The sequence below is a fragment of the Benincasa hispida genome, chromosome 11 (assembly GCF_009727055.1).
Source record: "Benincasa hispida cultivar B227 chromosome 11, ASM972705v1, whole genome shotgun sequence".
Lineage (NCBI taxonomy): Eukaryota > Viridiplantae > Streptophyta > Magnoliopsida > Cucurbitales > Cucurbitaceae > Benincasa > Benincasa hispida.
In genome coordinates, this window is record NC_052359.1 from 67,816,447 (window position 1) to 67,843,450 (window position 27,004).

A 27,004-nucleotide genomic window follows, 5' to 3' on the forward strand; every position below is an offset into this window, starting at 1 on the left:
GATTTCACTTTAAAAAGATGGTTATGAAATGTGTTTTATGGAAGATCAATTGTAATGTTACAGATATTTTTTAAATAAAAGGGCAAAACATCAAGAACATTTTTTTTATATATAATTTAGCTATTTTTATAGGATGGTCCAATTTGAATCAATAGAACAAGGTAACTTTAGTTATAAATAATGTCCACTTTGCACTTATTGGAGTCATTTGACTCAGTGGTCCATCAACACCCACTTGAAACTAGTACGTACGTCATTTGTGGATCATAAATATTTTACATTCAAGCAAGTGGAAATTGAATAATTAGTGATGCTCAATAAAGTTTCCATTTTCTCAAATTAACCCATAACTCAATTGTATCTTCTTTTTATTTACTAATTTTAATTATTATTCTCTACTTAAACGGTAGAATTTAAAATGGCTAAAGCTTGTAAGTTTTTTTTCCCTAAAAGAAAAAAGTTGTAGCTCATGAGAGCCCAGCTCTAAAATTCTCATACTATGACAATAAGGAATTACTAAGAACAAATTCACTTCCATATTTGTTTTTTTTATTTAAAAAAAAATATATACCCCACTTTTTAAAACTTCAATCTTTTTTACCTTCTTTTTTCAATTACATCTTTTTTTTACCTTAAATTACCAAGATAGGTCAATGTACATGCAGATTAAATCTCGGTCTTCTCACTCCTCTCTCTATTTTCACTTGCTCCTCTTGCTATATTGACTTCATGTTTTTTTCCTCTCGCTCTCTATTTTATCTCTCGCTCACTTTGTGCACTTGCTCCTCTCTATAGTAGCAAAAACAAGAGTTGAGAATGCAACACATGTATAATAAAATCATTTTGATAATTTACGCCAATGATAAACCAAGTAAAAGGTTAAGGGGAAAAAACTTGGAAGTTTCAAAACCACGGCAAATTCAATTTTGGACCCAAAATTTGGGTCAAATGTACAATTACTCATAAAAGTGAATCCCTAAACGAAGACAAGAAATTACCCACCTAATTTAGAATTTGTACGTGACAGTTCTGGTTACAATTGAGACTTTAGGGTTGTTCATTGCAAATCTTTGGCAGTTCAAGTCCACTGACATCATTTTAACAACCATGTTTGTGACTAGTGTCCAAAGATCAGTTGCTGTAGTTTGTTTACCTTTGATATCGTTTAACATTATTAACCATTACAATAGAATAATGACTTTCAATCTTGATAATGTTCATTTAGGTAAAGAATTATCTGCAAGAACCTGTTTTGTTGATATCTTTGAGTGAGCTATCATCACAGTTGAGCAAGTTGTTTCATCTCTCACATGGGAAGATTCAGTATTATTTCAGTACATCAATAATCAATTTGAGGTATCCAAATCTTTGCTAGAGTGAAGTAATGCTAGCTTATTCATTTTCTCCCTTTTTTCTAGGGAGGGGGTGGCCAATCATCTCAATAGCTCTCTATATAGTCTCCTTTTTGCACCATCTTCACTACTACACCTATTTTCTTCCCTTGTTTCTAAGGAGGGTGTGGCCATCTATCTCAGGATGTTGACAGCAACATCAGACATTTCCATCTTAAAAAGTCCAAGAGCTTCCTTGACATTTTCAGCTCGATCCATGCATCTACTAGGTCTCAAAAATCTCAAGCAGTAGTACAAGAGTTCATTTCAGCGAGAATGTTATGGTACCTACTGTAATCTGAGGTATTTTTGAAACCAGGAGTTAAATCTGACAGGAATCTCAAAACTGCTGACAAATGTTGCGAGTCATTGGTTGCAAAAGCCGCTTGAAGAAACAAGGCCGGCCGGACTGTGTCAACCTGCATCACGTTTTCAGAAAGTCATTCTCAGTTTAGTAAATAGGAAAGGTAATTATTAAATGAAACATAACATAGATGTTCAAAATATATGGATCAAATTGCCAACATGTGCATGCATATATGCTCTACTTTAAAGTTGGAGGTTCAAATCCTCATATTACATACTAATACAAGAAGAAAATTTCTTCTCAATTTAATATTCAAGGAAGGCGAGGAACAAAAATTAAACATCAACAACACCGATATCGTTTGGATACATGGATAGAATCATAGAGGTAAGGACAGAATATCAATATCCACCGATTTTCTTCAAAATTGATGAAAATAAAAGAAGAAAAGAACACACAATGTTTTACATGGAAAACCCTCGAACAGGGAGAAAAAACCACGATACATAACACTTTTTATTTTTTTCTATTGAAACATACAAGAGAGGGCACAGATATAAATAGACTCGTAGGAAACCCTAATACAACTTAGGACGAAGATATAACTAAAATGTGCTTAGGGCTAAACGGTGAAAGCCCTCTATTTTCAACACTCCCCCTCAAGTTGGGGCATAGATATCAATAAGACCCAACTTGCTAACACAAAAATCAAAGGTTTGCTTGAGTAACCCTTTTAGGAGAATATCTGAGACTTGTTGACCAAAAGGAATGTATGGAATTAAGAGACTGTCACTGTCCAGTTTCTCTTTGATGAAGTGTGTATCCATTTCCACGTGTTTTGTCCTATCATGTTGAACTGAATTATTCACTATGTTTATCGCTACTTTATTATCACAATTAAGCTTCATCGGACAATCACTATCTTGATGGAGATCTGGCAGAACTTTCTTCAACCAAATTTCTTCACATATTGCCAGACTCATAGCTCTGTATTGTGCTTCAGCACTGCTTCTAGTAACCACCCCTTGTTTCTTACTTCTTCAGGTAACAAGATCACCTCATACAAAGGTACAGTATCCAGATGTCGACTTTCTGTCTACAACAGAGCCTGCCCAATCAAAGTCAGTGTAAGTTTCAATACATCTTTTGTCGATTCTTCTGAACATCAGACCCCTACCAGGAGTGGTTTTCAAATATCTCAAGATGCATTCCACAGCTTTCATATGCTCCTCGTAAGGTGATTGCATAAATTGACTCACTACACTGACAGCGTAGGATATATCCCGTCTAGTATGGGATAGGTAGATCGATTTCCCTACTAGACGCCAGTATCTCTCTTTATTGATAGGAACTTTGTCAATAGAATCACTAAGCTTAGTATTAAATTCCGCAAGAGTATCCACGGGCTTACATCCAGTCATACTTGTTTCTTTTAGTAAATCATGTGTATATTTCCGTTGAGAAATTGAATTCCCTTCTCTTGACCATGCTACTTCCATTCCTAGAAAATACCTTAATCTCCTAAGGTCTTTAATCTCAAACTCCTCAACTATTTTCTTTTTAAGTCTAACAATTTCAATGGCATCATCCCTTGACAAAACAATATCATCTACGTACACAATAAGAACAACAATCTTCCCTGATACCATCTTTTTGTGAATAGAGTGTGATCAGAGTGCCCTTGAGCATAACCTTGGGACTTAACAAAGGTAGTGAATCTATCAAACCAAGAAATTGTTTCAACCCGTATAGAGAGTTTCTTAGTTTACACACTCAGTGATCAAACTGAGCCTCAAAACCCGAAGGGGGACACATGTAGACTATTTCTAACTCACCATTAAAGAATGCATTTTTCACATCAAGCTAATGGAGCGGTCAGTCTTTGTTCACGGCCACTGACAGAAGAACACGGATGGTGTTTAGCTTTGCTACAGGAGAGTCTCTAAGTAGTCTATCCCAAAGGTTTGAGTAAACTCTTTAGCAACCAACCTAGCCTTGTACCTGTTAAGAGTTCCATCAGACTTATACTTTATGGTGAACACCCACTTGCATCCAACTGTCTTATGCTCTTTAGGAAGAAAAACATGATCCCAAGTATTATTTTTCCCAATAGCTCATTTCCTCCATAACCACAGCTTTCCACTCAGGAATAGCCATTGTCACATGTATACTGTTTAGTATTGTTATTGTATCCAGGCTCGTAGTAAGAGCCTTGAACTCAGGGGACAAATTACAGCAAGATAGATAACTATGCATAGAGTACTTAGTGCAAGATCTAGTACCTTTCTTCAAAGCAATGAGAAGATCAAGAGAGGTATCATGACTATTTATTCTGTCTGACCCTTCATCAATAACCCCACATCCATCCAACTGCTGTAGGGTTTCACCCTCTCATACTTTTTCCACACACTCTTCCTTACCCATTATAGTATCACTATCTGAGGCGGTTTCCTTAAACCTACCACTTTCAACTGTACCAGCATCGCACATAGCTTCCTTGGTACAAGCATCAGTACTGTTAAGAGATTTTTCCATTCTCACCCCCATTACACATATCATTCTCAGCACAAACATCAATATCATTAGAGACAGGAGTACGAGTACCTTGAGCTGATGTCAGGTCCGGCTCATGGACCAAAACCCGAGAAACAACAGGTGGCACTATTTTCTTCCTGAGATTTTTCCTATAGTATGTTATCCACAAGACTTGTTTGGTAGGTAGGACAGTTCATTAATACTCGAGATAGGTTCAGGGAATGAATCTAATGAAATCGAAGATGTGGACCAATTAGCCTCTTCAATAGAGCTCTCTCTCTGAAAATGACTAATGGGAAAGAAGGACTGATCCTCAAGGAAGGTAACATCCATCGAAACGAAATACCTTTGGGATGATGGGTGGAACACTTATATCTGTGATGATAAAGGGGATATCCGACAAAGACACATTTTTTAACACGAGGGGTAAATTTAGTGCAATTAAGACCATGAGTATGGACGAAGACAACACACCCAAACACACAGAGAGGAACATCAGGAATAAGGCGTGTGATTTGATACGACTCTTTGAAACACTCAAGAGGAGTGAAATTTTAGAACTCATGAAGGCATGCAATTAATTAGATGCACTGCAGTTAAGACAACATCCCCCCACAAGTAAGACGGAAGGGAGGAAGACAACATGAGGGAATGTGCAACCTCAACTAGATGACGATTATTCCGTTCAGCCACCCCATTTTGTTGTGGATTGTAAGCACAAGAGGTTTGATGAACAATTCCTTTAGATGCCAAAAATTCACGGAAGGTATTATTAAAGAACTCCCACCCGTTGTCACTCTGAAGGATGACAATTTTCGTGTTAAACTGAGTTTCCACAGTGGTATACAACTGTTGGAACACTGATGACACCTCAGACTTATCGGTAAGAAGGAAAACCCAAGTAAGGCGAGTATGATCGACAATAAAAGTCACGAACCAACATTTGCCAATAGAGGTGGTAATGGGTGAAGGACCCCAAACATCACTATGGACAAGAGTGACGGTTTGGATGGTTTAAAAGACTGAGATTGAAACGAGATCCGATGTTGTTTAGCACGAATACACACATCACAAGTCAAGGAGGAAACATCAACATTATGAAACAAATGAGGAAATAAATATTTCATATATTGAAAACTAGGGCGACCAAGACGAAAATGCAATAACATAAAATCTTTTTCAGAAATAAAATAACAAGAAACGAAACTAGTCCTATAACTGTTCCTAGGGGAAGCATCAGCATTAAGGAAATAGAGCCCCCTATCATGTCAGACAGTGCTAATCGTCGTCACCGAGCTCAAGTCCTAAAATAAAACAGTATCAAGTGAGAAAACCGCTTGACAACCCAGATCTCTCATAATTTTACTGATAGACAATAAGTTGTAAGATATTTTTGAGACATGTAACACATCTTGTAAGGTCAAACACTCAAATGGGGAGAGATGATCTTTTCCTGCAACAAGAGCGAAGGACCCATCTGCAATCCTAATTCTTTCATTGCCAGCACTCGAATAATACGAAATAAATTGATCAGATGAGCTGGTTAGGTGATCTGTAGCTCTCGAATCAAGGATCCACAGCTTTCTACCATTAATACGGTTGAAGATTAGGGTTTTAGCCCTAAGGGCATTTTAGTAATTTAGCTTTTCCCTAGTTTGTATTAGGGTTTCCTACCAGTCTATTTATATCAGTGTCCTCTCTTGGATGTATTATCAGAAAATAATAAAAAGCTCTGTGTCATGGTTTCTTCTCCTTGTTCTAGGATTTTCTACACAAACATGTGTGCTCTTTTCTTCTTTTACTTTCATCATGGTATTAAAGCATGGTGATGAAACCCTAGCCGTCGTCGATGAAAATCAACTAGGGGAGTAACAACCAGCCGGTGACAATGGCACCACCACCGTCGACATAGCCACTATTGTGCAGGCTGCCATAGAATGGTATGTTCAGACAGCCCTTCCTCACCTCCTCAAAGCCAACCGACCAGCCGAATGGAGCCCAACCGGCAGTACACCCGATCGAGATGAGCAGCTTCCAGATGGCGTCCTTCCAATCGAGTGCCATCGAGCAGATCCAGCCAGTCGCCTTCACAATCAGGCCAAGGAGCATCCAGACGGCGTCGATCGGTTTCGAGCAGACCCAGTCGATTGTCGCAGCACAACTTGTTCCTTGCATCAACGGCTTTGAACAGGTTCAGCCAACTACCCAGCCTCCGAGTCACTTCTGGCGCATCGGTTCTGCTTCGACCAACCAACCCAGTCGCGGTTGATCACCAACCATCCTCGATCAGAGCTTCGACCAACAACGTTGTTTCTAGTGGTTTAGTTCCAATGGCTCCAAGCGGCAGCAGCTACCCAGCGTCGAGCGGTGGAACCAGTGGTAACCAACAGAGTTTCTTTGAGGTTGGGGAGTCTCCTTCACCCTATCTCAAACAGCAACCAGTTCGGTCAACCACCACCATGTGCACTCTATTTCTAGGGGTCAGGGCATTACAGGTCCCACAAATCTATCCCCAACAGAGATCCAACAATGGTTCGCTCATCTTCAACAACATATAGCAGCTCTCGGGGCAGCTTTTGGGGATAATTTTGAAAATCTCCATTACTAATCCTTTGTATATCTTGGTGTTTCTAACCATCCACTCATTTTTGCTCAATCGGCTGTGTTATGGTAATAGACATATGGTAGTACATACAAGTAATAGTGAAAACTCAATCCGATTGATCTTTTGAGTCCGCTTCAAGACAGGATAACTAGTGACCCAAGACAACCACAAATATCCAGTTGTTGATGAGATTTTGTTGAACACAATTATGTGTGTTGCATATCTTAAGCTATGCGTTTATGCCCATGCGTCAGAGGTCCGTCAGAGGTCATGCGTTGGAATGAAAAGTATGCGTTAATCTAGTATGCAATGACCATGCGTTCCTATCACAAGTTTTCTTGCCTTCTCGCCAATTATAACGAGAACACAAGTTTCTCGAGTAATCCGAGGTCGAACACAAGGACTTGTAACTCAATAATGCTTGTGAAACAATGCGTTTGAGGCGATGAATAAAAGTAAAAAGAAGAAATTAATGGATTACACACTACTCCTACTCCTAACTAAACAGATTGAACCTGTCTCTTATACACATCTAGATGTGTATAAGAGACAGATATACAACAACTGTTAACGCATAGTAATGTTTATTATCTTAAATCGCTCGAGTAATCCCAGCTCATCACACTAACGCATCTGTCTCTTATACACATCTAGATGTGTATAAGAGACAGTTATTATCTTAAATCGCTCGAGTAATCCCAGCTCGTCACACTAACGCATCGCACACCTCTCGTTGGTCAGCCGCATGACTATATCTCTATAGTGCATGGTTGCGTCGAACATAAGACTGTGCCTGTCTCTAGGAACAATGCATACTTTGCTTTAGTGCGTTCCATCTCTTACCTTCTCAGGCAGTTAGATGCGGCTAATTAACCTATAGACAAGCATTGCAACAGCCCATCGACAAGCGTTGCTACAGCCTCTCACCAAGCAAAGAAGATTAACTCACTATACTCACACAACGTGCACCTCTCGGTGGGTTGCTACATGTGTCCTATCTCTAGGCTACACGATTGAGCATGCGATTGCCTTTGATAATTAAACGATGAAGGTAAACAATGATAAAGATAAAGACGATGAAGAAGATAGCATTGAAGGAATTAAGATATACATTGATTACAAAATGTCTTAATATCTTAAACTAAAATGTAATACAATACAAAGATCAGAGAAGAAATGAAAGACTCTGCATCAAGGCTGCTGGTGATGCCATGGATGGATGGTGGAGATGTCTCTCTCGAGCTCTATCTCCGGCGAAAGCTCCGATCGTCACTCGGACTGGTTTATGGAAATGAAGAATCCTCACAGAAAATCTCGCTCATGCTCTCATCTATGATCGCAAACCTCTGTCTTAAGGCAGAAGTTCGGATGCCTTGAAGTGAAGGTCCAAGGGTTATTTATAGAGTTTAAATGCTGACAACAATCATGATTGCATTCTGGCTCACTGCTACCTTTGTCGCGGTATGGGCAATGTCATATCATCTTATCTGTTGATACTCCCAAGGTATGCGTTCGAGCTTATTTCAATTGAAGTATCAACGCATTCCACCCATCTTGCGATCGGCCTTCTATTATGGTTATAACTTCATAATCGCAATCTCCTTGCGATGACCGCATTCGCTTGATGGCCGCAACTTCTCTTCGATGACCGCATTCGCTTGACGGCCACAACTTCTATGCGATGGATGCATGCGGCTGATGGCTGCAACACTCATGCGTCGAACGTATGCGTTCGCCTTTGCGATGGAGAGATTCCCCACATGCAGTCATCTTTGCGATTGCTAGGCTTCCGTGTATGCGATTGTCTTTGTGATCGCCAGGCTTCAGCGCATGCGTTTGATTTTGCGATTGCCTTCCAACGCATGCGTTTGATTCCTGCGATAGCTACAAAAATAGACAATTTGACACGGAATAACGCATAATATTGGGTTAGCCAAGATTTTCAATGCTGATCGACGCAACCTTAATTTTTCACAAATTCTAAGTATTATCACTATATTTTCTACTTGTTAACCCTCATAATTCTAAATAAAAGGCTTAAAATAACTGGCATATCTGCCAATTATCACCAGTCAATCCCGGCCCACTTAGGTCTCTCTTCCAATCTACCGATGTATTCTGAAAATCTAGTAACCTCTTTCCCTACTCTACACAACAAATTTCTTGTTTGGATCAAGATAGCTCTTGAGGGACGTCATAAATTCGGATATTTAACAGGTGAGATACCAAAACCCAGGCCTGGTGATCCTCAAGAACGCATCTGGAAAGGGGATGACTCATTACTCCAGTCTGTGTTAGTGAATAGCATGGAACCACATATAGGCAAACCCTTGCTTTATGCTGCGACCACTCAAGAATCTGGGATGCAATTCAAAAGTTATACTCAAAGAGACAAAACGCTTCTCGACTGTATACGTTACGGAAACCCTAGAACACAATATTTTACGTGGAAAACTCTAGAACCGAGAGAAAAAACCACGATACAGAACACTTTTTATTATTTTCTAATGAAACATACATGAGAGGGCATAGATATAAATAGACTGGTAGGAAACCCAATACAACTCAGGATGAAGATAAATTACTAAAATGTCCTTGGGATTAAAGGGTGAAAGCCCTCTATTTTCAACAAAAATCATAAAACTTTAAAATATTATTTCAATTCATACTTAAGCCTTTTCATTTTCTAAATAAGTCATATCTTTTTTTTAACTAAAAATCAATTTTTCATTGAAGGAATGAAAATGGACTCATTGCTGACATTTCATGTTACAAGAATATTTATAAGAGATATCGAAGAAATTACCTTAAACTTCCGTGTGTAGCGCAATGCTTCGAGGTAATATCCATCTTGCACGAGCAGAGACACATAATCATAATGTAGATAAAGCTGCCGGAGCATATCTAGACCCAGTTTCCTTGTCGGGAAATTATGGCGACCAGACTCCAGTAATTGCAAGGCAACCTCTTTAGAAGGTTCAATAATCTGTTAAAAGAGAAAAGACATCTCTAACTAGTGTATTCATTTGTGGTCACTCTCACTCTTCTAGGAAAACCTTGTAAGAAAAGATCAATACCTTTTGCTGCACAAATAATCCAATTTCTGTGTATCGTTCATTGCGAGCTAATATTTGGACTGTCAAGACATAGATGTTTGGGTTTACTTTGATCTTTTCTGAATTAACCCTACAAAAAAGGAAAGGTAGAATACCAAATGAACATACAGAGAAATGTACAAAACTGCGCTTATGGTTGATGCCAGAATATAAAACCGATATGCAAATTCGAAAACTTATATCAACAAATCATTCATATATAATTGAACAACAGTAAATTGAGTTTCTTAAAATCCTATACTTGGAACTTATCCATAGTTTATATTTCTTTATCACAGCAAGTATCAACAAGAAGCCGCTATCATTATAGAAAAGAGAGTGCAGAATGATGATAAACTTTCGAAATCACAACCATTTCACATTGAAAGAATATCACATACCTGCGGAGGAACTCGATAATTATAGCCAGCAAGTAAGAAGGATCTCCAACTATCTCTTCCTCAACGGGAGCAAACACAAAGCTGTACATCTCATCAGGTGAGATAGATGGTGACGAAATCAGAGATTCCTCATCAGAGACATCGTCATTCAACCGGTTACATCCAGGTCCAAGATGTTGATACTGTGAAGATGATGCCTGAACTTCAGTAGAACTTATTATGCCTCTCCATCTTTCCCGGTCTACTATAGACTGATGGTTGCCTGGAACTGTATTTAGTTGTTCAATGTCAGCATTCTCCTCAGAATCTGAAGATGGAAATATTGAAGTTCGATGAAGAGCTTCACTTTCCACTTCAGTAGTTGAATCACGGTTATTAGTACCAGGTACAGGGCCAGAGCCACCAACTTGAGGCATAACCGATTGTGTCCTGTCAGTTTTTGATTCCTTGACATTTGGACCTACTTTGCTTGAGCGGGTATATGATGAGACTAGAACATCTATAGCCTTAGCAACAGTGGCCACAGGCCTGTGCTCCAGAATCGTAGTTCTTGTCAAGGTCAAGCACAACTGCTTAGCCTGAACATAAGTAGGAATTATTTAGTAGTTCAAGGAAAGAAATACTTGTGACATTCCAAGAACTTGGGAACCACAACATACAGATAGCCAATACACCATACGAAATCTACATTAGGGGCAAAAACAGTAAAGGGAAGGCAGTGTCGCCTCAAAGGATGGGTGGTTAAAAGAGAGATGGTTTGTGTTAGTCTTATTCTTAAGAGGGAGTTGGTCAGTTATGAATATAAGTATTTAATAACCAAATAAATGAGAAGGGAGTCATCTTAAAATTATTTTGAGGTTTTGGCAGAGCTTTCAGACCTCTTGAATGTTGGAGTGAGATTTAATACCTTTTTATATTATCAATTAGGGTTTATAATATTGTTTGTGCTATAAAGTACACATATTGCTGAAATGGTTCTCAGTGTTGGGGTTGAGATAACTATTGACAATATTATCATCTATCGACCAACGCAAAAGCTCTTTATATATTTCTTTCATGAGAGAGATTCTATTTGGTCCGGTGGCCCCTATAAGCCCAGAAAGAATCAAGTGAATTGGAAAGAACTGATCCTCTCTTCCCACTCAGCATTGAAGATTGGGGGTTGGATCTCTAAAGCAGAACTCTACCCTTTTTGATAAAATGGCTGTGGAAATAAGCTTAAGAGGAAGAGAATCTATGAAGGAAAACCGTAGCAGCTAGCTCACTACCAAATGCAGGTACGGAATCAGCCAAAGGAAAGCCTTGGGTAGATACTGGATATTGTTAAAAACACTAGAAGCTTCGTGAGTTCCCCCCCCCCCCCCCTTCAAAGCCTCCAATAGGAGGCACATAGAAGGCACATTTGATTTCGGAAAGATACAACCTTCCTTTCTCTGTACTGTTTCCCAAGTTATAGAGTCTATCTTCAAAAAAGGAGAACGTGATTGCTGCTTGCTGGAGTGAGTAATCCTACACTTGAGATTTTGGGCTGAGAAGAAATCTTTCACACGGATTATGAAGTGGGCTGCTTTCACGGAAAAATTGAACTTATTTCAAAGAGGTCAAACTCATGATAAAATTGTATGGAATTTGGATCCAGGGGATGGCTTCTCAGTTAAATCTACCTTCTCCCATTTGACGAGCACAAAGGCTATATAAAAAGTACCCTGTGGTGAAGAAAATTCGGGGTTTTAAAATACCTAAGAAAGTGAAACTCTTTCTCTTGTATTTATTCTACAGAAGTCTGAAAATAGCTGAAAACCTTTGAAGGAAGTTCCCCCATCGGTCCATTTCCCCCTCAATCTGCTGCTTACGAACTGAAGAGACTCTCTACATTTTTGTCCATTGTTTTGATGTTTGTTNTTTTTTTTTTTTTTTTTTGAGGGGTGGGGGAGTCTCTTTCCCAGCCTAGGCTGCTCTCTTCTTTTTGTTTATAGAAGTTCTGAAGTTTCTTACAGGGGAAAAAGAAACAATTCAGAACAAAAGGAATTCTTGTATTTGAAGCACAAATCCTCAGATCAATCAGTGAAATTAAAGCTCTACCTTGCTAACTTCCAATTTCCGTCGCTGCAAGAATTCTAGAAGTGATGGCACTTCAGAGCTACTTGAAGCGATCGCCTGCCATTAAAAAAAGAACTTAAGAGCCTAAATTTTGCATGATAAATAAGTGGGGGAAAGAAAGAGAATAAATTAAAAATACAACAATAACCTCCAAGTCTATATGTATCTTCCACACTAATTTGTTAACATGATCACAAATCAGGTCTGGGACAAGAAATTTCCAACCATCCCCGTAGACGATTGCTTCATCAGGTACTGCATCAGCTTCTAAACTGGCACTACCTTGCTTACTACTTCGGACATCAATATTTGGTCCAGGAAAACCTCTCAACAATAAAGGAAGTGGAGCGGATATGGGTGCCCTTGAATCAGTAAAAATATCATAAAGGATAACTACTTTTGCATCTACTTGATGAACAAGCAACACATTGTCAACCACGCCCACAGAAATCCAACTCGAATAGATTGGTAAAGAACCCTGCAGATAACAATGACAGCAAAGTAAGTATAATAATCCTCAAGTCAAAATTTGATGTCGAAGTGTTAACTTAGAAATCTAGAGCAGATATGAAGCCTGACTAACGTACATAGCTCCCTCAGCAAAGTTTGATCCCCTATGAACCATAACACCAAAGAGAACTTGAATTTAAATTGAAACCTGACTAACAGTATAATTGGACTTCTGACAGACTACTGCATGGTAGAGCTTATTTGCGGATAATCAATCCATGCATAACCCATTCTGCAAGGGTGTATCCCCTTTTCTCCAGTTAAGAATGAAATCAAAACATGAATGAGATTTTGGTTTTTAAAATCCTTCTGCATGTTCCCACTCACTTCTAAACATTTTCATTCTAAATTAATTGCAAATATGGAACAAGAAATATTACAAGACTTCATTGAGAAAATGATAAAATATGAAATACAATTTAAGCAACCAAAGAAATAAATCCAGATAGCAAGCTGCAAGCAGCAAGGTAACCTTAGGCCTTTGTTTTGTAGCTATCTTTAGTATAGAATAACATTCTATACCAGAGTCCAGACGAAAGCCATTTCAATTATAAACCTTTTTCACTACAAGATCCCACAAGGAAACTACGTGGGAATAAACATCCCAAAGAAAGGCAGAGTATGAGAACAGACGCAAACACCACCAACGGAGACCACCTCCTAAATTTTGAGGGATCACATTAACTCCACCACATAACACATCACCATTGGCCCATTGCAATTACACTTGTAATGATCTTGTTAAATTAAAATTCACAAAAAAGAAATCTTCGTGATGTATAAACATTCTTTTCTCATGTGCGATGAACTCAAGTGAGAGAAGTAAGATTTTTAGAGAGGCTGTGTGTTGAGATTTGGAAAGTGGTTGGAAAGCAGCGAGGTTTAATGCCTTACCACAAAAGACTGAATTAAGGTACAGGTGAGTTTTTTGTACCTTAATTAGGTCTTCTGCGAACTGGAAAAATCCTTTAACCTTGGTCGTACACTGAAATTAATTATTTTTATCCACGAAAAACATTGGAACCAACAATTTAACCAATTTTAAATCTCAACAAATTTTTTTTTAAAAGAAAAAAATCTACATGGGTAAGTTTTTGAAACATATACCTGCTGCACAACCGCGTCACGATAGAACCTGTAGGTATGAAGTAGCATCGCAATTCTATCCACTTGCAAGCAATATATTCTTCCATAGCTGACAAAGTTTAGAAAATATACATATATGAGTTTTATTTTGATTAGCAACAAAAACCAATTTCTCAAAGAATGTAGAAAAAGAAAAGGGGCAAACTGATTGAAACCCCTACACAGTGATAATAAAGATGTCCTCTATAGCTAGGACAGGCTTGCTGTTAGCATCAGATTTTGCCATTGCCATTTCAAATTTTGGCAAGCGAACAATCCCTGCTGCTGAAAGCTAACCATGAAAAAAAGGCATCCAAGTCAGACAACGAGCATATATTCAAGGGATAATTGGAATTCTAGCATAGTTTAAATAATATAGCAACAAAAAAAGTTAAATACAAAATATAGCAAAAATTAGAACATGCACATATAAATTGTTACACTTAATTTAATCAGTATGTAGGTTCATAAGTGAAAAGTGATTACATTAATTATAAACTAGAACCCCAATTCTTTTTTCATTTGAGCTTTGTCTCAAGGATCATGATGAAAAAGATTATTTATAAAGGAAGTGAATATGGAGGGATTTACACATTTTATCATCTGAGAGTTGAAGGACATAGCATGAACTGGAGTCGCATCCCCTCTCGAAGTGCATTTTCATCAAAGTCGTTCATCTATGCGTTGAGTAAACTCTAACTTGAGTTTCATAATTTTCCTCCTTTAGATTGTATGGCAGTTAGCTAGTCAACAAATGAGCTAGTGCTTGCTTGGAGTTAGTACGTTAAAATGTCTAAGACCGTTATCCAATCAAGTCGAACTAAATTTACAATATTTGTTTACTTTCGTTGAGGCCTTTCTCATGTAATTTGGTATATTTAATAAAAAATAAATAAATGTATTGTTCTGACTTATTCATTATTGTATTTCCATGCTAAAATTTTATAGCAGATAATTATGTCTCCTCAAATTTTAAGAATGACAATGTTGGAGAATGGTTATCTAAGTAAGAACCCAGGTCTTACTCAGGTGAGGAGCATGAAACTTTTAGCAACCCTCCTAGGTCAGTTACAATATGGAATAATAGACATCGTCTTAAAATGGGAAGATCCTTAAAGTTTCATATTCATTTTAAAAAACATTCTTGGCTGAAATTATTTTTGCAACCTGTTTCTGAAATTAATCACACGCCCTCATCTGTTTTAACCGGTGACATTTTTCATCAACCTCTGTTTCCAAATTCCAACAAAACCATTATTCCCTATTCAACCAAAAATCTTTGATTGTATTTAATTCTTCTGTAATATTCATCCTCACTCAAAAAGTTGGATCCAAAACCTTTCGGGAGATCTTTCTCAAGTTATATATTTGTTCATCGAAATTCATCTCTGCAATAAAAATTGGTAACATTAATAGATTGAATTTTACCATTTTCTTCGGGAAACTGGAGGAAAATTCTTCAGAAAATTATCTTTATACTAAAACTGTGGGCATACTGATAACAATACAAGGTATGGAGTGCCATTCATCATAATGTCCCAGAAGTAGAAACCATATTTTATGGGTTTTTGCCAAGTAATGTTGTCAGGAACACAGAAAAATTAAAGTAAATAAATAAATTGTGGAAGTTCAAATAAACTCAGCATGTCATGGTTGTAAAACTTGTACCTGAAATCCATGAAAAGTTTTGCACTGCATTCCAGAAGCCATAAGCACCAATCGACTTTCATGTGTGTAGGCATACCAGCTCACATTCAATTTCTTTGACTCCACCAAATGAATGGACTTTGAATCAGAACTATAAGCAAACAAGTCCAGCCCACTGCAAAAAAACTTCACCTTAGGTCCTTAGCCAAACATAAATATCAACAAGCACAAAATCATAGACTATATATATGTTTTTGGACTTCAAAAAAAGCTATGACCATCCAACCTTTAACCTCAAAAATTAGATCATACAAATTCCTTCAGGCCCAAATAGTATGCCTTTTTTAGTTTAACAACCAAAAATTATTTATAAGGAACATCTAGATTGAATAGAAAAGGGGTAAAATAGAAGGGGATGGCAACAGAGCTCCAACAAAAACCTCAAAATTTGAATAGACTACATAGATGGGTCTCCATTAGCCATTACTTAAAATATGGCCAGAAGGCAGACTCTTTGATGGGAAAACCAAAATAAGCATCAAATTATAACTGTTCCAACACCTCTCCTGTCCCATTGCCTATTCCTCTATAAATTGTTCAATTTCTAACTTTCCAAAAACTCCCACACAATCACAAAGATAAAGTTTGTCAAAATGATTTTAGATTTTCCCAGCAAAATATGTATTGAAGTGGTTCCCCTTTTCACTCATAATTTTGAAAAGCCAATATTTTGCTGTTACCTGGTCTTCACAAATACAATATTGCACAAGGGACAATCCGTCCAAAAAAATCCCAGAATGCTCTCCGGCTCTGGTCTACATTTCTGACTAAAAGTTTCACCTGTTTCTCTAATCAAAAACTGTATTTCGTGGTTTGATCTTTGTATTGCAATAATCTTTAAGTCTAAGGAATATCGAATAGATAAGATGGGCCCTTCTGTAATTGCATCAGTGGTATAAGCAACAGCAGGATTAAACGGAACAGTTTTCCATGAGAAAATCTATACAAAAGACAAAGAGAAACATAATCAAAACAGGTTTAAAAAGCTCCAGATGAACTTTGAGTACTAGTGCATCAACAGCTAAAGATCTATTACCTGATCCCCAGTTCGGCAGATCAATAACTTATTTCCATCATCAAAAAATAATCCCCTTAGTCCAGGAATTCTACATCGTAAGGGTGGATATTGTATATAAGCATGTGAGAGAGCACTGGATTTGCTTAGACCAGCACTGGGTTGTAATCTCGATGGTCTTCCAGACATTTTATCAAGTCACCTCTTAACCTTGGAGAAAAGTTTCTGAAAGTGAAACCAAGCAATTTATGCAATCCAAATTAAGCTTATTCACTCAAACCTCACTGCAAAAGGAAAAATGCGAATGGCATTAGGAAAGCAGAAAACATTTGCAAATGTTCAAGTGGATCTTTATAAGACAGTTAATACCACATTCGCGTCAATGTCGTGAATGTAGAAAATTTTGCCTAGTGCTCCAAGCTTTACGACTCATCATATTGGTATTTTCTTCAATAAAGCAATGATGCTTATCATTTCCCCCGAAGCTATCCAACAACCATTTGATTAGTTGAGTGCAAATATTTCAACAAGATAAAGCCAAGGCCATTTTTTGTGACAGTTTTGTTTTTAGGTTTTGGTTTCTTAAAAATTACGCTTATAAAAACTATGCATAACTGTGTTTTTTTTTTAGTTTTGTTTTTCACTTGTATATAAACACTCTAGTAATCTTGACCAAATTCTTTCTAGTTTTTAAATTCGAACACGATTTCGAAAAAAAATTTGAAAGTAGACTAGGAAACAAATGAAAAAAAAAGGGCAAATATGAATCTATACCCCTTAACTTTGGGAGTTGTATCAACTTAAACCCTAAACTAAGAATTGTATCCAGTTAAACCCTAAACTTTGAGGGTTGTATCAATTTAAACTCTGAACTTTTAGAGTTGTATCAATTTTTAAGCCCCAAACTAATAATTGTATCAATTTAAACCCTGAACTTTCATGAGTGTATCAATTTAAATTCAGGACTATCATAAATATATCAATTTAACCCCTTAACTTTCATAAGGGTGTCCAAATAAAACATAATGGAGGGTTTAAGTTGATACAATTATGAAAGTTTAGGGTTTAAATTGATACACTTATAATAGTTTAGAGTTTAAATTGATATAATTATTAGTGTATGGTTTAAATTGATACAACCTCCAAAGTTCAAGATTTAAATTGATACAATTATTAGTTTAAGGTTTAATTTGATACAACACCCAAAATCCAAGGGTATAAATTGATATTTTCTCTAAAAGAAAAATAGTAAATAAGCATTGTTTTTAAAAAAACAGAAAACCAAAACCAAAACTGTTATCAATCAGGCCCTACAGTTATTTGTTTCCTCATATATGTTCCTTTTTATTTTTCTTCTTTTTTCCCCCTTAAAAGAAACATTGTTTCCTCAAATATGTTAAAAAAGAAATTGTAATTATTGATAGATACCGTATTTTGCATGCAAGACTTCAGTTCAAGAAATTCTTTCAAACACATATCACGTTCAACTTTTGGAACCTTTGCCGCAACACAAACCCCATATTGTTTTGCCTACACAAACAATTAATTAATTTTAAAATTGATACCATATATAATAAATGGTGTGGAAAACCAACCAGGAAAAGAACACAAATTAAGTTCGCAGTATGTTCTCTTACTTTCCTAAATCATTTGAATCACAATTCAAACAATAACAAATTATTTTTGTCAAAGTTCTTAACAGTCCCATAAACACAAAGCCACCAAATAGTATCAACTTTTTGTATACATCTCTTTCATGGTGTNACACAAAGCCACCAAATAGTATCAACTTTTTGTATACATCTCTTTCATGGTGTAAATTCACATCTTACTTTTGTGATTACAATCTTAGTTCTCTTATGTCACAATGGAGTAGTATCATGTGATCCACCATGGCTATTATTGCCCTTCTGTAATTTCATCACAATGTAATTATGATCTCCCAGTCCATTTCTGTATAGCTAGTCGTTGAGACACCCTTTCTCAGGCTGTTTGTTTTATTTTTTGTATGGCCTTCTTTCTCTAGTTTTCTTCATGTTCCTCAACGAAAATGAAGTTTCTTATTAAAAAAAAAATGATGCAACTACAAAAGTATGTGCCTAAAGAACTTCAACTAGTGGCTTTTAGAAAGTATGTCTACTAGGGAAAAGGCATAACCTGGAATTCCGTCTTTGAGCCCTGTCATGAGCGCTGATGCTATTTTGAAAAAGTTCCAAAATTAAACTCTTAACTCTCTGTTTTCTTTTTTATCCTTTTGATAAGAACTCGAGTTTTCATTGAGAAAAAGGAAAGAAAGTACAAATGCATAAGAAACACGCCCATAAAATAAGTCCACAACTATAAGAAAATACTCCAAACCAAAAGTATAAGACCAAACTAATAAATGAAAAGTTTTGGAACTGCATATATTCTTGGGAATATGAATTTCAAAGAAAGGGTGTCATTACTGATATATTTGCTGTTAAAACTTAAAATTAGCTTTAGCCTTCTTTTTATAGGAATCAAATTCATCAACAAAAATAGGTAAACTTAAACATATCTCATTGAATTTATAGAATTGCATTTTAAAGAAGAAGAACACATTCCAGTATTTATGATTCACTTTCGATCCCATTCACATACCTGAGACGCACAAGTAATTAGAACACGCTTAAGCAAGGAAGCTGTTCCTTTGTCCTTCCGGTCCATAGCACTGCGAAAAATCATATACAATATACAAAAAAACCAACCACATATGATCAATAAGCTTCTTAGGATAGAATAACAAAGCATAATTTCATTAAGAGATAATAGCCCACAATTCAAATTGTGCCCTAGAATCTCACTCCTCAAAAATTCCGACTTCTTGGGAATGTATTTTAGTAATTGACGGGAAAATTGACCCCAATCAAAAAAAAAATTAAAATGGAAAAAGACAGGTGATTTACCAAATCAAACAGCACCCATAAGAAAGAAATCGCAACTAAGCTCGCGATTCAGTGAGGGAAGATTGATAGATTTATGAACAGAGACTATGAGTGTGAAATTATAATTGGGAGACGGAGAAAGATCCAAGTTTTCTTCTGGATTTCCTTTAGACGGCAGCGTTCTTCTGGGTTCTAAGATAGACGGCGGGTTCTGCGATTTTACACGGGTAATTGACATTTTTAACCCCTTTGATAGTTTTAGTTTGAAAAATTGACCCCTTCCAAGAAATTATTTTTTTTAGTACCCTTTGAGTTTTTTTTTAATAGGTAGGTAAAAATAGGGAAATTTGCATGGATGACCCAATTTTTAGGTCTAAAATGTCAAATGACCCATTTTTAAAAAATAATGTCAATTGACCCTTTGCTTACGTCATCACAGGATGAGATTACAAAAATGCCCCTCTAGTCTATACGAGTGCGCTCAAACTCAATGGTCGTCCCACTCCACTCAAAATTATCGTGCAAGTATCGTTCAACCTCGCTCTACAAAACCATCGTCCATCTACTATTGTAATCACTAGGTTAGTGAATTTAATTTTTCTCTTCCATGTTGTGTTGCGCCTGTTTAGGTTGATTTCGTTTGATCGGTCGTCACGTTCGTAACTGGTTTCGGGGTTTAATCGATCGTGTCTATTTTATATTTTGGGTTTCGATGAGTTCTGCATTGGTTAAGGACGAAGAAGATATAGTTAGAGTCAGACAAGGTAGTGGACAATTTTTGCGAAAGCGAGATGGGCTAGAGCGAGATTAGTGAGATTAACGAAATTAGCGAGACTTTAACAGTATGTTTTGTTGGTGATTTTTTAGTATGAACCTGTTAACTGATAAATTGAATGTTCATACAATGCAGGAGTAATTTAAGATGTCAAAATCTTTGAAAATTCGTGAAGTTGATAGGTTTCCTGAGCAAGTAACTTGTCTAGCCCACGATGCCAACAAGATTGTAAAGCAGAAGCTTACCGAAAGGCAGTTAGAGATGTTCAAGAAAACAGTTTTTGGTCGCTTTCTAGACATTGAACTTGTATTCAACAACCCACTAGTCCACCATATGTTATTGAGGGAAGTGAAGAAGTCAAGAATGGACTTAATTAGTTTCTTTGTCAAATGAAAGATTGTCACATTTTCGAAGGACAACTTTTTATTGATCACTGGTTTGTAGCGGTCTCCTAAGCGAGTTGGACGGAGTGAGGAGTCCTCACAATAACTTTTTACGAGGTACTTTGGTAGTCGGTCGACCTCATACGCATTCCACTTGAATTTTCTTGAAGANAGGAGTCCTCACAATAACTTTTTACGAGGTACTTTGGTAGTCGGTCGACCTCATACGCATTCCACTTGAATTTTCTTGAAGAAGAATACAAAAAATTGGTATTTAAAAATGACGATGATACTGTGAAAATTACCCTAGGATATTACACAGAGGTTGCAATGATGGATAAAAACAAGTAAAAGAATGTTATCGATCGTACTCTATTTGACGATGTTGAAGACATAGACTACTACAATAATATTGATTGGGGTACAATTATTTGGCAGAGGACACTCGACGCTCTGAAGACCGCACTTAACAACAAAGTTGGTTTATACAAGGAAAGGGTGAAGGGAAATAAAAATTATGTTGTGAAGTACTTGCTCCGTGGATTTTCCCAAGCATTCCAGGTAGATGTTCCTTAACTTAACTTTATCTTTGGTTTAACATTAATATAGTTATAAATTTGAGTTGTTTGGATTTAGGTGTGGATGTATGAGATCCTATAGTCAATAGCAGGGAACGTTGCCACTCAAAAAAGCAAGGTAGCCATTCTTCGTATATTACGGTGGTCATGCTCCCACTCGGTGTCATTCAAAGTACTCGAGAGAGACATTTTTTAGTCTCAAAATGTAAGTGTATTCTATGTAGCCACAGTATGTTTATTCAGTAGTTAAATGTACACTAACCATCTTACTGGGTTCCTTAATGCAGATAAAAGTCAAAGAGGGTCTTGTCATGTCTGATCCTGAGAAGGAGTTTCGGGACACCCCAATTGATAGACAGGTCGTAAGACAAGCACACTCCGACACCGAGAGTTCAGGGAGCTCTAGTAGTTTAAATCGTGGAAGTAGTTTAGATAATAATAGTTCAGAAGATGGGGAAGGTGAACAGGAGGGTAATTCAGAAGGTGGAGTGAGGGATGATGAATCTGATGGGGACCAAAACATCCACCAGCCTACTTACACCCCTAGCGAGGATATGTTTCATGATGTGCTGGTGAGTGATGTACGTCCTGAGCCTGAGGAGGAGTGCTCTGTCCCGGAGGTTTCGGGCCACAGGGAGGGATGTAATGTTGATCCTGGTGTATATGCGTACCTGTGGAGCATTGACAGTTCAATATCGTGCTTGGATTCTCGTGTATCGAACCTAGAGACGGACACGAGAGACATGAAAGCACAATTGTCAACTATTTTGTCTCTATTACAGTCTATGAAGGGTTCCACGGTGTATGAGTCAACAAGGTCTCCCACTCCACAGACAGGCCAGAATGCCACTATGTCCCCCATCCCGACTGTACGTAGGTCACCTACCCCACCTGTACATAGGTCACCTACACCACCTCCACCTAAGTCNTGTCAACTATTTTTGTCTCTATTACAGTCTATGAAAGGTTCCACGGTGTTTGAGGCAACAAGGTCTCCCACTCCACAGACAGGCCACGATGCCACTATATCCCCCATTCCGACTGTACCTAGGTCACCTACCCCACCTGTACATAGGTCACCTACACCACCTCCACCTAAGTCACCTACCCCATCTCCATCTAAGTCACTGATCCCACCTTCACCTTTCAATTCATCTGTACAGCTTAATATCACTACCTCCTCTAACACCCTACATCTCGATTCACAGGTATCATCATTATGTGATTCGAAAATTTCTTTCTTCATATTGTTATTCAACATGTTCACTATTTTGTTATATTTCTGTAAGTTATGGTCGAGAGGAGAATAACAACATGTAAGAGGAAGGCCATTGATAAATACACACCTCCCGTTGAACCAAAAAAGAAAATAACAAAAGAGAAGGAAATTAAGGTTCAACTTCCTTTGGATCATCCAAATATTAAGTACCCTCTCCCTGGGGTACCTACGATACAGTTTAAGCGACGATCCAATACTTCTTGGAGCATGAGGTTCCAGTTGCTATATTGAAGGAAATGGGGAACTAGATTGCCGATAAGAATACTGACAACGAGGTTCGAGAAAATGCAGTTCGACCATTATCCAAAACCTTTTTCCAGAAGTTGACTGAACCAAGTTCATGGGTTGAGTGAGACGTAAGTTTACGATCCTTGTCCTTTTTACCAAGTACATACAATTATAAACCCTCCCCTAACGTATATCTTGTTCTGGATGCATACTCTAAATATCCTATTTGAGTTCATGAAAGATAAATTCTATAGGCGGCCAGACATGTCTATGGCTCGCTTCACCATCCTGCCAATTGGAATAATGGTAACCATTTACTGCACTTTTGAATAGGAATACGTTGGTTGACTATTATGTGTTTTAATGTTCTTTTCGCCATGTAGAGTCACCTAAATTCTCGAGATGGGTTCTACAAACATATTAAGAACAAGTCGACCTTGGATTCTACCATAGCATGGACGGATGAGACGTTACAGATTATGTCATGGGTAAATTTGATGTCAAGTGGTCAGATGTGGACTTCGTATACATGACAACAAACATTGATTAGCATTGGATGTTGATAGCATTCGATCTAAATAGAGGCCAGTTGTTCGTATTTGATTCACTACCGTCCATGACATCGAAGAAGAAGCTGAAGTCTTTCCTTGAATCGTTGACTTACACCCTACCATTGCTTCTTCACTACTGTGACTTGAAACGTTGGAATCCGGACATCGAAACATCTCATTGGAAGATATCTCGACCTACCTCTACGAATACACAGCACGGATCGTTAGATTGTGGAATATTTGTTGTAAAATTCTTAGAACATTTAGTGACTAGTAGTGCCTCATCTGTAATAACTCAAGATAAGATGACTGACTATATGATGCAATTGACATGTCAATTGTGGATGAATGCTCCATGTTATTGACGTGCATACATATTATGCATATTATGTATATTATGTATATTATTGATGTAATTTAACTAACATGTTATTTAAATTGTTAGTGTAGAACTACCATGAATATAGAACATTCATTCATGAATAGTCAACAAATTAAATTAAACTTATAAAAGGGAGAGCGAGATAAACGAGACATCTGAAGGGATTCATGAATAGACAAACTTTAGCAATCAAACTTATAAACGAGACATTTTAAAAGGGATTATAAGTGACAGTGAGATTAGCGAGAGCAAGATTCACGAGAGCGAGACGTTTCCAAAATGGTTCACGAATAGCCAATAAGTTAAATTAAACTTATAAAAGGGAGAGCGAGATAAGTGAGACATATGAAGGGATTCATGAATAGACAAACTTTAGCAATCAAACTTATAAGCGAGACATTTTAAAAGGGATTACAAGTGATAGCGAGATTAGCAAGAGCGAGATTCACGAGAGCGAGACGTTTTCAGAATGGTTCATGAATAGCCAACAAGTTAATAAACTTATAAAAGGGAGAGCGAAATAAGCGATACATCTGAAGGGATTCATGAATAGACAAACTTTAGTAATCAAACTTATAAACAAGACATTTTAAAAGGGATTAGAAATCTATACGATCGTTTATAGTCTCTACACGTTCGCTTAGTAACACTAGACGATCGCCCACAAACACCCCACGATCGCTAACAAGATACTACATGATCGCTTACTAACTACTACACAATCACTTACCAGATTCTATACGATCGCCTATCAAATGCTACATGACCGCTTAACTCTGCTACACGATTGCTTAGTAGAAGTAGATGATGAGCGACACACTACACGATCGCTTAACTCTCCTTTCTCACTTATGATATTCAGACTTCACTGCCCTCCCTTCCTGTTTCTTCCCTCTTTTTAAACCTCAGCTTCTCCCAACAACATTGACAATATTATTTTTTTTTTGATATTGCAACATAATTGGAGACCCATTAATAACAAATAATTTAATTGTTAGGAAACTGATTCTTAATAAGACTTTGATTAATGTAACCGATCGGCACAATAGCTAAACGAAGACTGAGTTCTTTATTAGACGATAAACATCAAACAAGACTAAACAATCATTTACAGTTATTACCTGATCGTTTATCAAATGCTAAACGATCGTTTATAAGTTCTACACGATTGCTAAGAAATATTAGACGCTAGCTTACAAAATACTCCGTGGTCGCTTACAAACTCCTACAGATCACTTATAATTTATTACACGATCGCTTACAGATTACAACACGATCGCTTAGAAGAAATAAACGATAATCATTAATTACATTTATAAAAGGGAGAGCGAGATACGCGAGATAGGCTTTTTTGTCCAAGTAAAAATGCTAACTTTATTTTATTAATTTTTTTTTTACAATCACTCAATTTTGATTCGAAAACTTCTTTTTAAAAAAATTATTTTAGGCTCTAAAGTTTAAACATGAAAATTATAATTTAAGTCAATTAACTTTCAAAAATATTTATTTTTAATTTTAAATTCTTAATTTTTTTAAAGAAAATTACAAAAACCATCCTTCATATATGGTGGTAGTTGCAATTATACCCTTAAACTTTCAATAAAATTGAACCATCAAAATTATATAAATGTTAAAATTGGGTTAAATTAGACCTTCAAACTTACATAATTTTATAAATTGTAACGTTTATATTGTTGGGGTTGATGCTCTAAAATCTCGTGTCCTGTAGTTTATAAACAGTTTGTACGAACGCTTGTGTTGTATAATATATGATATTTACTTCACATCTTGTATTTTTGCTCAGTTACTTGTTTTATTTGCTTTACCACAAACCAATAAACATAAAATCTCTGGTTATCTGTATGTGACTCAAGCATGTATGTGATGATATACAAGTGGATCATATCTTGAGTGATAATCAAAATGGTTTGTAGTATATAGATATAGGAGGGAAACCTTATCCTAGTAACATTACGGATGCGGCCCGCTTTGGGGAATGGTCACAAGTGTTGTGACTTGTCACAGATGGTCTGATCCTGATCATTCGTGTTGGAGACATGCGAGTGGGGGCGTCCTATACAAAGAGTTTGTATAAGACCTGACCACGAATTNCTGATCCTGATCATTCGTGTTGGAGACATGCGAGTGGGGGCGTCCTATACAAAGAGTTTGTATAAGACCTGACCACGAATTGTTAAACCTCGTTATATAACATTATTCATGACAGAGACTTTACTTCACTAGGATGACCATAGGTAACATGACCTCAATCCTGAGTAAGTTGGGAACTCCTGCCATTGAGGGGTACGAGTGGCCAGGTCGCCGATTCAAACCTACCATTTTGGGGATTCATTTGATTTGGGAGTTGAGAACTCAACTACACAAGATGGAATTCACTCCTTCCCCGAGGCAGGGGTAAGTAGATAGATAGCTCCCTTAAGGGCTGATTTCGGGACTTGAACGATGTGGCGCCACACACCTTCTCTTGGCCCGAGAGGTGTTCACACATAGTTGGACTATGTTGTATTGTTCATTAGAGGAATCCGTAGTACTTAAGGAGTGAGATGTAACTACAGGGGCATAACGGTAATTTGGCCCAGTTATACTTACAAACATCTGTGAAGGGTCATCATACCCATGATCGGTTATATCCGATGGACACAGAAATATATCTGTGCTAAAAAGATTTCAGCTGTTGGTCCTAATGCCTGACAGTTAACGGATGGTGGATCTCGTGGCTAAAGAGTTTAGTCAACTATTCATGGACCGTTAGAGCTTCGAGCCACAGGTCCATTAGGTTCCCTGGGTAGCTTGGATAAAGTCGAGAACCAGTATTTGGGTTAATTTGAAATGTTTAAATTGACAAGAGAAAGTTCGATTATATATGATATAATTGGACTGGTTAATTATATATGATATAATTGGCTAAATGTATAAGATACATTATTTTGGAGGAAATTAAATATAAATATGATTTATATCAAGTAGAGGAGAAAATACTATAGTAGATATGCAATATCAAACTATAGGATAAAAATATAATATGATTATGTTAATTAATTAACTAATTGGTTAATTATATGATAATTAAGCCAAAAATCACGTTTGGACGTGGGTTAGTGGGAATGAGT

The 27,004-nt window shown here is 37.1% G+C and overlaps 1 protein-coding gene across 12 annotated transcripts; it reads right to left on the bottom strand.

Moving 5' to 3' along the window:
• Nucleotides 1–1,027: 1,027 nt before the first annotated feature.
• On the bottom strand, nucleotides 1,028–19,916 carry LOC120090353 (regulator of MON1-CCZ1 complex). Of its 12 annotated transcripts, XM_039047954.1 has the most exons (16): nucleotides 19,719–19,916; nucleotides 19,414–19,483; nucleotides 18,949–19,042; nucleotides 18,220–18,321; nucleotides 17,161–17,276; nucleotides 16,813–17,075; nucleotides 16,457–16,716; nucleotides 15,738–15,891; nucleotides 14,252–14,361; nucleotides 14,052–14,139; nucleotides 12,583–12,912; nucleotides 12,417–12,491; nucleotides 10,335–10,912; nucleotides 9,916–10,024; nucleotides 9,645–9,824; nucleotides 8,007–8,722 (listed from the first exon to the last, which is right to left on the bottom strand). In XM_039047954.1, exons 6-16 carry the CDS (start codon nucleotides 16,978–16,980, stop codon nucleotides 8,513–8,515), a joined length of 2,262 nt encoding a protein of 753 aa, XP_038903882.1. In that variant the 5' UTR covers nucleotides 16,981–17,075; nucleotides 17,161–17,276; nucleotides 18,220–18,321; nucleotides 18,949–19,042; nucleotides 19,414–19,483; nucleotides 19,719–19,916; the 3' UTR covers nucleotides 8,007–8,512. The 12 variants fall into 12 exon arrangements, with proteins under 12 accessions (XP_038903891.1, XP_038903881.1, XP_038903887.1 ...); XM_039047963.1 differs by lacking the exons at nucleotides 8,007–8,722; nucleotides 18,949–19,042 and adding an exon at nucleotides 1,028–1,810; XM_039047953.1 differs by lacking the exon at nucleotides 18,949–19,042 and having other exon boundaries at nucleotides 8,006–8,722; nucleotides 16,813–17,016.
• Nucleotides 19,917–27,004: the final 7,088 nt, after the last annotated feature.

Excerpts from the sequence above, each read along its gene's own strand:
- LOC120090353 (XM_039047960.1), bottom strand. The coding sequence starts at position 16,980 with ATGTCTGGAAGACCATCGAGATTACAACCCAGTGCTGGTCTAAGCAAA. Across the intron at positions 12,492-12,582 it reads AGATACATATAGACTTGGAG|GCGATCGCTTCAAGTAGCTC; the intron begins GTTATTGTTGTA and ends TTTTAATGGCAG. Across the intron at positions 8,723-9,644 it reads GCTACACACGGAAGTTTAAG|CTATCGCAGGAATCAAACGC; the intron begins GTAATTTCTTCG and ends CTATTTTTGTAG.